General features: G+C 44.2%; 1 protein-coding gene across 2 annotated transcripts in view; it reads right to left on the bottom strand.

Moving 5' to 3' along the window:
* The window catches only part of RAB30 (RAB30, member RAS oncogene family), a 352,385-nt gene that overhangs the window by 150,695 nt on the left and 187,576 nt on the right, over positions 1–14,114 (bottom strand). For both annotated transcript variants that reach the window (XM_069639874.1, XM_069639875.1), the window contains exon 2: positions 11,186–11,286. In XM_069639874.1, coding sequence (XP_069495975.1) covers positions 11,186–11,278 — 93 coding nt within the window. In that variant the 5' untranslated portion in view covers positions 11,279–11,286. The remainder of the gene's footprint in view (positions 1–11,185; positions 11,287–14,114) is intronic.

The following is a 14,114-nucleotide window of genomic DNA, read 5'->3' as shown; positions in this document are numbered from 1 at the left end:
GGACATTCATCATAGCTGTATATAGGTGCTATTTGTTGGCGCACCTTTTGGCGCACATTTATTACAGGCGCAGAGACGCTACCGCCTGCTTTCTTGTGGCGGTCGTGTTTGTGCCTGAGCGCTGGTTTGACCGTGCGCTTTTTTGCCCTATTCGATTCCATGAATACGTGTTGTAGGCGAGCGTGTGGGCGTTCCGCGCACTTGCACCCTGTACTTCCCCCGTGACGCCCACATTTTGGCAAGTTGTTCCCCATTCCGAGTGTTACGCCCCGTGTTCCGCCTACTTTTGTTGTGTGCGCCGCGCTATGTGCGATTTTCGCTGTGGCCTGTGCGATTTTCGCTGTGACCTGGCGCGCGCCATAAGATGGCCTGTGCGCCAACGTGCGCCGCGCACTTTTTTAGCGCACATCCGATGGTTTTCTCGCGCACGGCCTTCCATGAATCGATGTGCGCTGCTTTTCCTGCGATTTTTGCACTTGCACTGCGATTTTCGCTATTCCACTGCTAATCACACGTTTTTGGCCACTTGCGCCGCGCTAATTATTCCATGAATCGGCCTGTAAATTTGTAACAGTCATACTAAAAATGATACACTTGTCTTAATGAATAAAGGACCTTATCAAAACCTAGATTAACAAATCATAATTTTTTGATAGAAGGTTATTATTCCAAGTTAGACAGTATGCTGCACAACTACTGTACCCTCATGAGAAAGGGGAAGGGGACGAATAGAATGGGTGATAGTTTTAGTCTGCCTTGCTTTTACGAACATAAGAATGAGCACGGATCTACCTGCCAAAAAGGGTCATTAGCCTGAATCACTAATTTCATAATGCACACCGAGCGTAGTGCTCATTTAATTTTTCACAACACTGACCCTTATATTTACATTTCTGTTCATTGAAGCATGCTGTTTGAGAAAGTCTCAGAATTTGGATGCGATGATGAGGTGGCTGCGATATCAATCACTCCAATGGTGTAGAAAGGCCATGCCTTGCCCTGTGCACAACTTTTGTTGACTCTAAACGTAGGGAGGGCTGTTGACCTGCTTGGCCTGGGTGCACAAACATCGTAAGAGAACGATGCATATATGATTTGGGAGTGCAGGCCTTTGACGGGGTTGTGAAAAGGTTGAGTTGGGTCTATAATACAGACCCCACCACCAGGATCCTCGTTCTGCCTTTAGCAAAGATTCATGGTCTGGGTGGAGATGTTGAAAATAAAGAGTGGTAATGATTATCATGAAGTTTACAAATAAACAGTTAGAATTAGACTTATTTCATCTTTGTAAAATTATGCAGCAGTTTATTAACTTTGATCAGAATTTACTTGGCAACCAACAGAAATACCCCATGGTGGATTAGGTGGCATTTCAGCACAGTCTAGAAATTGCATTCTCTAAAATCTTAATTCGTCTGTGGAAGGTTTAAGTAAAGCTGATGGCAATCCCAACCACTTTGTTTTTACTGGGATAAACACCATTCTGATTTTTGTTGAATGTAGGCTGAAGAGGCAAATTGAACAGCCTAGTCAATTTTGATATCCATGACTGCATATTCTGGGGACAATCAGTCAATGCCTGTAATCTGAAATGTTACTTTTATATTGGGTACCATCCACATGGGACTGAAAGCAGGCTCTGCAAGCACAGAGAAGGGGGGACAGTGGTCTGATAAAAATGTGACAAGAAATTAACGTGAATGGAAAGCACCGCAGTAGCCCACCTGGTAAAGGCGCAATCTCATATAAAAAAGTTAGCTTTGTTTTTGAAGCTGTCAAAGAATGAGAAGAAAGAGGTGTAGAATGTGTTCGTTCATCGAGACAACCCCTTTATTGTAGTTTGCCAAACAAGAGAAATCACTGACAGGCTGAAGGCAGCAAGCTGGTAAAATGAGTTTTGTCTGCTCTTATGAACATGCCATCCTATGTTTAAAATATATTTTGGATGAAAGAACAAACTCTGGGAACTCAGATATTCACATATTATTAAGCATGCAATTAATATTGACAGTGGTATATAACAAATTCACAGGGGAAGGGTGTGAATGGGAACCTCAATACATGCTATATTACTGAAAATGGCAAGTTGAAAGACACAAATGGGTAAAATGGTAGTGCATCATATTGACTTCAGTTCACAAAAACATTTTGTTTAGATAATGGGCACACTGGATACCCCGAGTCTCGTTTATCAAGTATGCGCTAATGCTACACGAATTGTATTATATTTCCAGGGATGGATAAGATTAAATGAGGAATTTGAGCAGCTTGGCAGCACTGAAGGCTGCTTTATGCAGGAGCATGCGTGGGTGTTCAAGACGGGAACATACAGCGATAATGAGGATATTATATTTTAATTTCACGAGAACTGTTCATGTACGTAGGTATAAAAGCATCCTAATTATGGAAGCTAAATGGTGATGATGGTTGATGAAAATCACATATGATAACTGTCACTCGAGGACGAAGGCAGGCCAATTGGCATTCTCGTGCGATAGCTGCTTTTCGACAGAACAAATTAAGAATTGCGTTAAATCTAGGTCGATTGCTATGCTATGCACGTAGAATTAGCAACTGCCCTCATCGTAATGCTATTCATGCTCTATGGGTCTGTATAATGTGTTACAGATGTTTTAAATATGTTGTGACTGTGAAACAAGCATGAAATACATGCATCTGATTTAATATTCTAGATGACTTAGACATCTATGCATGGATAAAAAAACTACAACGTGTTCTTCACTCAGAGTCTGTCCTTCACTCCAGACCACAGAGTAACCCTAGGCAAAGCCTGATGCATTTCTTATCACGCGCATATAAAGATGCAGACAAGCATCCAACTCCATTCTGGGGCTATTCCGTCCCAGGAACTGCATTATTCATAGCTGTAAACCACTTGTTAGGTGAGATGAGCTGCTCGCCTCCTCTAAAGTCTGTCATCGCTTTCTCCAGTTACACAGTCTCTCCTTTGGTCCACATATTAAAGCAACGTGCTCCGATTGTGCACAAATAGAATGTGAACCGGTTTTCGGACACGTTTTGAGAACCTTCTGGGGGGCAGTTATCAAGGATGTTTATATTTGTTAAAATCGTAATACAAATTTTGATTTTATAAAACCAAAAAAAATGTTTGGGATGGGAAACTACATTCTGTTACAATGAATCTGCCTCTGCCTCCACATATTCCCTTTTCCACAAACTAATTCCATTCCCCACCTCTATTTTGTATTTATATTTTATGTATATTCATATACTGCCAAACCTCTGTCTAAGATTGAAATGGTACAACAAATGACAGCATGAGGAAAAACCAAATAAAAGCCTAGGAAGATAAAAGGTGTTCTTTGAGGTGAGTTCAGAAAAGAGAGTAGGAGGGGAGAGAGCAAGGAGCCAGTGAAGTGGGGCTAGAAGAGAAAAAGGAACAGAAGCGGGACTGCACACACTTTGGGGCGAGGAACAGTGAGAAGAAAAAGAGATGGAGAGAGAGAGAGAATAGGAAAGTAGTAAGATACAAGTGAGGAGATTGGGAGGGGAAAGACTATAGAGAGATTTAAAGAGGAGGCATAGGAAATTAAACTTGAGCGAAGGTGGAAAGAAAGCCAGCGTAGAGAAGAAAGAGCAGGAGTCACGGACGGGCAAAGAAAATAAAAGATGGATCAAAGAATATATAGATAGATTTTAGTAGATATAAACGAGAGACAGGAAGACCAAAGAGCAAGGAGGAGCTGTTAAAGGGCTGAGAAAAGATGAGGAGGAAATGAGGAGTCTAGGGGCATGAAAGGAAAGGTCTTGCTTTACGAATATTACAAAAGCTATGCTCTTCAAGATGTGGTTAATAAAGGAAAGAGGAGAATCGAAGTAAACACCAAGATTATTTTCCTCTCTTCTTTCTATAAAAATATTTTTTTCTTCTTATCCATTGAAAAACCATAGTTTTTATGACAAATTGAAAGGAGTCGAGGGAAGACTGAACTTCGGCAGGGTCTGCCACACCTTATTTTGCTTTCTGCGATATCCCTGCAGCCTGACAGGAGGGTCAGGTTTGCTGTTTTGGGTGGTTTACTGAAAACCCCATTACGGGTTCCATGGATGCCGACAACGTGAGAAGGGGTGTTCCTGTAAAGAAGGCACTCATTTGAGTAATTAATAAAGCAAACCAGACTGTTCTGAAACAATGAGCCATAGGTTCTTCCTTAAATGAGCACCATTCCCTATCTGTCTAGAGGCCAAATATGCTAGGTTTGGAAAAGCAACAAAAAGGATGGTCTGGGGTGGACGGCCGAGCTAATCCGCCTTGGTGTCGGGGACGCCATCCCAGGATTTCAGGATGTACCTCCACACTCTCCGCTGATGGAATAGATCTAGCTGAAAGCTAATTGAGTGTATCTAGCCATATGTGGGCCTCTGCAGGCAGACCAACAGAAAAAGGAATAATAAAGCAACAAGAGGATTCCCTATTTACCACCCAAGAGATTTTCCTTTGCCAGAAGATCAGAGATCTTGCAATGTCCTTTGCACAGCTAATGCAGATTGTGTAGGCGGTTGTGTCCTGTGGCAGAGGCCCACTTGCGTTTACTCTGGTGTGTGAAACATTCAAGGGACAAGCAAGGGCATGTGTACCTTGTAAGCAGGAAGCTGGTCATCCCAGAGTGTGTGAGGATGAGAGCAGAATGGGTGTTCATGGAGATAGTGATAAGTGGAGGAGAGACGTGGGAGTTCTTTCTGTTCCTTGAGTTGACGCATTCCTGGCAATGTGATGATTCCTGTGGAGTCATCACTGAATCCCAGCCTACAGTCTCCTCCCATGTGGCGGGGGAAGGCAGATGCTACCTGATCCTAACCCTGGGGGTGTCATCATGAGGGAGGATCACATGGTAGGAGATGGCTGCCGGGGTAAAATGGTGACTCCCTTAGGAGAGACGCAGTGCTCCTCTTCTTATGAGGGTCCTATAATTCCCAAATATCTAATGGCATGCTGTCACTGCACCAGTCCCTTTTGAAAACCCAAATAACATTCTATGAAAAGTCACCTAAACAGAATAAGTTTTGTACCTTGGGAATTCATGAATCAAATGTGACATCTTCATAATTATCATGATTCTGTCTTAGGCAGAAGGCCTAACCCTAAGGTCAAAGCACATAGCATTCACATAATATCTCCTAGCTCTGATAACTTTCAGTTCACAAATCAATTAAAACTAAATAGACATGGAAAACTTAAAAACATTATGAACTTCAAGACCCATAATGCATATAGTACTGGGATGAGGAAGATGAACAAAGAGTTAATGATGTTCAATGGTGCTACTAAGAAGACCATGCAGGCTAGTTGTTTCAATTCAAATCACCCAGGAGGACATTTAAATGTGGGAATCATCCACAGGTGGAAGAGGAAGTAGAAGAGGCAGAAGCAGTCAGGAGAGAAATCAATTGAGTCTGGAAAGTCACTGATGGCCGACAAGCAGTTGAAGTCAAAGCAGAAGTGAAAGCACCAGCAGAAGCCAATGCAGGAAGAGAAGGCGTGCAGTTTTGCAGAGTGCACAGCAGGAAGCAGAATCGTGGAAGACAGCAGCAGGGAGAGAAGCCCAGCTGTCCAGGAGACGTGCTCCTGGCTCGATGTGAGTCGCTCAGGTGTGCTATACACAGAGACTCTATTGGGCCTTTGGACCTCCAGATAAGGGCAGTGTAGAATATGGCAGTCACAGGAGGGCTGTCAATGGTATTGCTGGACCACATAGGGTCCGACAGTTCACCAAAGTCCTGCCCTCAGAGATACTACAGCGCATCATCAAGGAGTGACGCAGGGAGGCCGAAAGAAGCTGGTGAGTTGGCCTAAAGAGAGAGAGGTAACCCCGGAGCGCTCCAAGCAGAACATGAATCAGTAAAATACAGTTTTGAATACCAAATAAGTAGGAAAGAAGGGCAACAAGGGTGCAAATCTCCTTTCATGAGATATCCGCTTGGGGAAACCTGTAATCCGCATTCCCAACAGCCAAGAGAATATAAAGACAGGCAAACATTCAACAACCCTCCTCACATGGGATATTGGTGTGGAGAAACTTGGAACAAATATTGCCACTAGCAGAAGAGATCATTTACAGCTGTAGGAGTTTTTATTCTTGGCAGGCGAGTGAACCAGGAAAGGGACAAGTTGTGGTTATTCCTGGCAGGCAAGTACACTTGGAAAGAAATAGTTGCTTTGAAGAAATGTGGTTGTGGTAAAAAAAAAAAAAGTGTTCTGGAAATATACTATTAACTTTATCATCCTATTCCACCAGAAGAGTAATTGTGATATTCTTATAAACTGCTTTACATCACGAGAAGAATACTTTGTGGAAGAAACAGTTGCTTTGGTTTTGAACAGGTGTTTTGTGACAGAGAAACTGACTTTGGCAAGTTGAGAGATGTGTTGGATGGAAAAGACATTTCTCATTGAACTGAGTGGGGCTTTGTTGAATCCAAACTTTTTCAAAAGTCTTCCTATATTAATTCAGGGGAAGGCAACAAAACCCTGGTCACAAGGAGTGCTTTGTGAGAATTATAAGTTTGAACATTTGCACAGTTTTGTTGAACTGAAACCAGATGCATTTACCTTATGCACTTTGGTTGTATATGTTAGTGCGAGGGTCAGATACACTTAGGCACAAGGTCATCTTTCTTTAGTTGTAGTTTGCTAAGTAAGAACATTCTCGTTATGTTAGCGACAGATAGGCGTTTATCTCATCCCCCGTTACTTTGAATAAATATGGCAAACATTGAGAAAACTACAACTTTGTCTCTGTCTCTCATTTCTGACCCCTCACAGCAAATAGAGAGACTTTGCAGAAACCTGACAGAGACGCATGTCAGCGAACAAGCAGATGGACGAAGAGCGCTTAGGACTTGACCATCTCATTGCAGTCTGGAATGTGAAGATTCTAGCGAAACTAGCGATTGGAGATGTCCAAGAAAAACCAAAAGTAAACTCTGTGAGACGTTTTTCAAACCTCTGACTACCAACTCATAAATCCAGGCGAAAGTGTGAAAGAGTAATGCTGAGGGGGGCTTCTCCCCCGAACTGTGTATGGAGGGAAGGCTTCTTATAAAATCCATAAAAAAATCTCACTCGAAAGAGGCTAAACTTATCACTACAGAAGCATAATTGGATTCTTTCTCGATAAGGGTGCAGCACAATAAAGGACAATGCAAAGATCAATGATGCTTCAGAGGATTTCAAAACTACACCATGATGATTATAGAACAAGGTAGAATACATTGAGAACATTAAGATTTCTGGCAATTCTAGCCAAGGTATGCAAGCAAGATCTCAAAGGTTATTGAGTAGATATTACATAAAGCTAAACATTGCTGGTCATCCCCTAAGATGAGTAATAGCACCCAGGCTTCCCTGGAAAGGAGCCAAACATCCTGAAAAGAAGAGGACATTGGGTTTATGATTTTAGCAAACCCAGCTATAAAAGACCCCACATTAATTGCCATGCTTAAAGAAACAGAGCAATGTTTTGGAGGGTCTGAAAATATCGTCTTCCTTGTCCTCTGTCCCTGCAATCTCCAGAGGTGCCCTACCTGGAAGATTTCCCTGCAGACTTGCTCCATTCCCATCCTTACCCCAACTCCCTCTTCCACGAACCCTGATCTCTTATCCATCCCATCTTTCATTCAAGCCTGGATCTTTCACTCCCGGCCCGCTCCTTACATGGTCAGCCCGTCGCTTCCAAATTCTACCCTCCACCTCTGCACATTCATGATCCCGCACATGCGATTTCCCCTGAAATGCCGCCGGTCAGATAAGGTGGCTTGTGGGGTACATTTTTTCATCAAACGTGGGCACTTAAAAAAAAAAAAAAAAAGACATTCTGTGCATTGAGAGGGGGTGGTGTATATTAATCAACTTTGTAGTACAGAAGGAAAATGACATGTTGCCAGGTGCTCCTGTTGTCTTTTGAGGGGTGACATAGGGGGATGTAAGGGGTAAAAAGGCTGAGTTTTCTTTTAAGCGAGTGCCCTCTGACAGAAAGGACAGGAAGATGCATCATAGTCATTTCATTTGGCAAATCATAATTGTTTAGTAGAGGAGGAACGAGGTGTCATCCTACAACTGATAGGTTTCCATTATTTATTGAGGGCTTGTGGATTTGGTTCTTTATTGAGTAGATGAGGATTGAACGAATGTTGAAAATGTGCAATAAAAGGAATGAAACAAGAGGCTTATTTGAAGACAAGATATACTCTTTAACTTGTTATTACCTTGATTGTTATGTCAGAAGTTCATTTTTAGGGTTTTGTCCCCCTACATTTCTGGCTCCCCTAAAATCTTTGCTGGCTTCTCTGGTATTTTAACTTTTCTTTTGTGGTTAGAAAGACTTCTAGTGAAGTCCCCCGCCACTGCAACTCCTTTTCCTGTGTTCTTCCTTTGGATGCCCATTCACAAGCAAAGAGGTGATGGCTGAAAGGTTAGAATAATTCTAAAACCTCTGGCAATTGCTCTAGGCAACCCTCTAGACCATTGTTCTTCGTCTGCCAAGCCATTACAGAAAGGGTAAAGACCATATGCACATCAGGCTTGGTCCCACCCCCCTGCCAGAACTGCTAGGTCACATCCCTTCTGCACGAGACCACAAGCATCCCCAGACATGTTTCAGCCTCATTGGGCATTGTAAGGACAGTTTTGTCCTGATTGGACAGCCAGACCGCTCCTTTATGTAAATTGCATGGAGAGATTGCAGCAGTTGAGCTGTTGTTCCTGATAAATACTCCGAACCTGGAAGCTGCTGACAAGTCGACCTCTGGCGCTGAAACCGAAGAGGAAGACGAAGAAAGGACAGATGTAGCGATTTCCAACGATCGTGCTGTGTAACTGGATCCTGCTGCAACCCTTCTTTCCAGGCGACCTGGGGGTCCCAACGCGATGACTCGTACCCAGAGGTCTGCATTTTGAGCCATCCCACAACGTGCTGCAACCCTGCTGGGGTGCAATACCCCAATACCCTGGGACCTCGAATCCATTGTGCGGTGCATGGTCTTCTGAAGTCTGAATCCGTCCAAACCTTTGGTGTCCTGCTCCTGGCTCTCCAGAGACATAATTCGAATCCCTGAAATCCCCTCACCAGAGTGCAGGCCCGAGAGAGTGAAGAGAATCCAACCAGCGATATTCATGCTTCATCTGGCTGCTGTAAAAAGGCGCCAAATCAACAGAGCCGCGACCAAGGGATGCCCAGCAGCTGAGTGAACAGGTACCTGGAGGCCGAATACTGGAGATTCACCAAAGCCATACCTCATGTCCCAAACCTTCTTGCTCCCTACTGAGTGAGGATAAATTGCACAACTTTTGTAGGATTTTAAGAATGGTAGTAAGGCAGGATCCCAATTTTCACCTGTTAGACTTAGCTTGAGTTTACCCGAGCCCAGTACCCAAACCTGTAGAGTGACCACCGAAACTCGCCACTAAACCACTGGTGTAACCACCCACAAACACTTAGCTTTGGTGGTCAGAGAAAAGACCTGCACGCTTTCATGTTTATGCTCTCCATCCCTCAGCACCAGAGAAGCAGAAGTTGAATGCTTGCTGGTGGCTGCACCCCAGACTCTTGCAGAGACCAGAGGAGAAGAAGTGGAATGCTTGCTGTGGGCTATATCTTAGATACTGGCAGAGACCAGGCTAAGAGCATACAGACCAGGCTAAGAGCATACAAAGGATTGGACTGGTGAGCAATTGCCACTGTGGTCCACCCCGCAGCAAGGTGGTTAATGCTACATAATGTCTGTACATCAAAATATGTTTTTGCTGCCCCAAAACCATAGAGATGGGACCAAATTACAATTGTCTACATGGTATTAGCAAATAAAGATGTTTCTAGGTGCGGTATCCTCCTACGATGACAACACACCAGTAGAATGCAGATGACCTCTTCCACTGGCGTAACACTCTACCAGGGGAATATGTTGTTTTCCGTGGCCTCCCAGGACTTCAGTGGTGCAGTTATACTGGAAGGGAGTGGGGGAGTGTGGCAGGACACCTGATGTTGGCTCACCTGCACTACTGGAACATAGGGATGGTGCTGCGAGTGGAAAAGAACCATGCACATAAAAAATGGTAGATTGGTACTCATCCATAGCAGTGTTCAATCCCCCCAACTCTGAGAGTTTCGAGTGACATCATAGATAACTCAGATGTAACTCTGAGCCTTTGTTAGAGTAAAATGCCAGTGTTGAGCCGGGAAAAAGAACCACATCGCCACCCATCCTACAAGGGTGGTCGAATTGGTCCCACCCTCATACGCCCCATCTTTCCCCAGCCCTACTTGCTCGTCCACAGCTCTGCACCGTTGCTCCACAAAACCTGCATGTTTTAAATGCTAAAGAAAGTACATTGGTTAACATTCTGGCCTGACAAATGCAGCATACCCAGGCTTATAGCGGTCCATCTTCAATTCTATATATTATTTTTTATTTATTTTTTATTAATTCAAAGGTGTTTTCTCAGGTACCACACGCCTACTCAAGGGCTGTCGCACCATCAAATAATGAATGGTTTACATACAGAGCACACCCGCATATTCCTGTTTTTAAGTCATATTCATGCAACAGTGCGTCGATGCCTAACGGTTGTAGTGCGCTTTACAAATCCAAATAAATACAAAATACATAGGGCCTCATTACACGGAAGGCGGTAAGGGTTAACGGTACCGGTGACCGTTAACCCTTACCGCCTTACTACGAGATCCCTTTGCGGGTTGGAGACTTTAATGCCTGCTTTTTAGAGAAAACCAACCCGCAATTTGCGGTACCGTAATTAGCACTTTCCACATTCCCATTATGCCCTATGGGGCAGGGCAATGGGGGAAGGGGGAATTACCGCCCGCCAACCTTGGAATAGGGCGGTAATTCCCCTTTCCTCCAAGGCGGTGCCGGTATTTTACCGGCATGGACCAAGGTGCTAATAGCAGCTTGGTCCAGCGCCATCTGTGTAATGAGGCCCTATGTCTCCAACTTAATCAATCAATAAACGAAAAAAGTGCATTGCCACAAGCAGCATTTGACAAGTCGATCCCACTGTCACCAAACTGTGTTCACACCACTTACTAGAAAAACACTTCAGACACGAGAAACCTTCAATTCATCGTTACAGGAGCAGAAAGGGCATGGTTTATGCATGAGGTGTACGTGTGGCACCAGCGTCGCCTACCTGAGTGAAGCGCCGCACCAAGCAGGTCTTCCCCACGCCCGCATTTCCAATCAAAACAATCTTGAAGAGGAAATCATAATCTTCCATACTCATTTACACGGCTGAAAGAGAAAGGAAAAGCACGGGTGAGCCTGGGGAGGCGAGATGATGGCTCACAGCAGGCACGGAGGAGCGAGCGTCTCCTGGGGGTCTCTTCCTGTCAGCCTGGGCCCTGTGCTCGCGCCGTGACGCGCGCCTCACGCACTCCCGCTTTCCAAGCCTGGCACAGCCTCCCCCGCCCACTGCAGCGCGTGTCACTCCGGTGCACTTTGTACTGACAGGTACACGGGGTGAAGGGCAGGCTTGCAAATGCTGCCGCGTTGGCGGGCCATAGCGACAGACAGCGGTGGCCATTGGTTCCCTATTCTCTGTCTCACAGTGTATTCCCAGATGGGAGGTCTGTTTGACCAGTGTCACATGCGTTGCGTTGCACTGGATATATATATAGGTGCAGCATATGTTGGACATCGTGCATACAATTCATCATGTACATGGGAGTATAGTCCAGTACAATAATACACAAGGACAACTTCACTGCTCAACTAAACGTACCGATTGCAACCAATGTTCATCATTCAACATGAACTACCATTTCCAAGATGCTACTGAACCAAGCTAGATTTTATTTCATGGTAGTTCACTAGATGTCCAGACACAAACATGACACCAGATAGACCCATACACATCATGGTTAAGTAGAATTCGGAAGCAGACTTGAAATCTTAAAGTGGTATGTTTTGAGCAGGGTGCAGTTTTCTTATTTGGGACCAGGCTTGGACTGGCCTATAGGACAACGCCCGAACCAAAAACACAAAATGCTAGCATGGGACCACTGTTTTGGCCCATGTGGGCCAGTTTGATAAGTTACTTCACCATGCGGCTAGTAGTTTTGACCAGTGTCACTGAATAAATATTCTTTAAAAAGCACAATTTTCATCACATGTTATGACACACCTCCCCCTTGGGTACTACTCAGTCTGTCAGAAACAGAATGAATTGCCATTTGCAACTGTGGGCCTCTTTTTCATTGATGACCGGGACAATGTTATACCCCAGTCCGACCCTGTTTGGCACATACTACCTTTGGGGAGCTGCTATGCTGGGTTTAAATTATTTGCTTGTTATGTTTTTAGTATGTGGCTGTGTTATGCTAACTCGGCCCTACTGAAAGGTTAATCTCTCTCTCTCTCTCTCTCTCTCTCTCGCTCGCTCTCTCTCTCCACATCCCCACCCCCCCTCTCTGTTTGGACTTCCACATCCTGAACTTTCACTTCCTTTATCGCTGCATCTAAACCGATCCATGTTCCACCCTCATGTGTTTCCTTTTTTAATTATCAACTTCTAAATGGTGATCTTATCAATTTAATTTATTTTTGAAGGCAGTATGGCACATTTTCCGTTTGTGTTTATTTATGTATTCACCCCTTCATTTTAGTTTAGGGAAATTATGTCATTTTATATTAGGCCATGTTTTGTAATGTCATTTCGCATTAGTGTCAAATATCACGCACGTTGAAGCAGCCACACAGGTGTCAATTAGCACTCCACAAAACCCCCAAAATAAATAAATAATAAACATGAGCGGCACTCAATTCAGGAAAAGGGTCAAAAGTACACCTGCATATGTAAGCTGGTAAGCAGACTCCACACACCCCTTAAGGGCCCACTGCTGACCTATATTAACAGGACAAGGTCATTGCATCCCAGGTTGAGAATGGTAGGCAAGGGTAAGGCAGATGAACACGGCCAAAAGCCCAGCCTCAGGCCCAAAGGAAGTCTGCCTCCCACACATCTACACCCATCCACATGAAGCTCCTAGCAGACCCCAATAACTCCCAGGAGGGCTTTGTGGGTGACTTGGGCAGTATTAAAGTGTTGTGTATGGCTTGCTTAGCCAGGATGGATTGTTGTGATGTCATGTGCAGTGTTGATGCCTGAATGTGAGAATGCATGGGTGAGGGTTCTAAGCCAGGCAGTTAGGAAGCCTCCCTGTCTGGGTGATGGAGCTGGTGTTATTGCCCGATATGTTACTTACTTGTGAACTATGCAACAGCTTGTAATGGCACCTAAGAAGATGTAATAAACCTTACAAGTTATCTTAAGAAGGCTGAAGTTTAGCTCTTTTCATAAAGCATTTCAACTTAACTTAAAACTACAAACTACATAAATGGAAAGATTTTTTTAAAGCACATTGGTTTAGCGCTATTGTGTTCTTCAAACTTAAAAGCGCACCACTGTTGAGGCTAAACCTGAGATTGCCTTCAAGTCGGTTTGCAGGAGATGCGCCGAAGAAGAGGAAATGTCAGCAGAGGAAGATGTCCATTTGGTACTTTCTAATCTATGTCCTGTATTTTATTTTAGTATTTTGCGTTTTTTCAAATGTTTTGCAACTGTCCTCGAAAAGCAGTTGGTAGCATAACAAGAAATACAATCATTCCACTTGTATTTGCATTTATTTATTGAAAATGAAAAAGGATTCACCGGAAAGCACTGAAGAAATGGCATATAGGTGACTGGTCCAATCTGGATGGATGGTGCTTCACAAATCTTTGCAAAGGCGTGCTATGTAACTAATTAAATACTTAAACTGGATGGTGGCGATGAGCAGCTGGACACAGCAAATAGCGATACACAAAACAGATTATAATTACATATGAAGCAACTCCATATTTATAAAGACATGCACGGCATTTGAGATGGTGGTTGGGAAGCACAGAGCGGTGAGGAGGAACAAGCTTCACCGCTTTCCTCGCTTCACCTCCCGGACTTCAATGAAGAGCCGGCCTCGCTAGCCACGAGGCCGGCCATCAGGGCGCAGCCGGGCAGCCTGGTCTGTGACGCCCCCAACGCATTGCCTGGAATGGGCTGCTCTTCATTGACCTAGGCAGAA

This window comes from Ambystoma mexicanum, chromosome 7q (genome assembly GCF_040938575.1).
Source record: "Ambystoma mexicanum isolate Mex_15411 chromosome 7q, UKY_AmexF1_1, whole genome shotgun sequence".
Taxonomy (NCBI): Eukaryota; Metazoa; Chordata; class Amphibia; order Caudata; family Ambystomatidae; genus Ambystoma; species Ambystoma mexicanum.
Note: the sequence above shows the minus strand (reverse complement) of the source record. Positions and strands in the feature narration are given on the sequence as shown.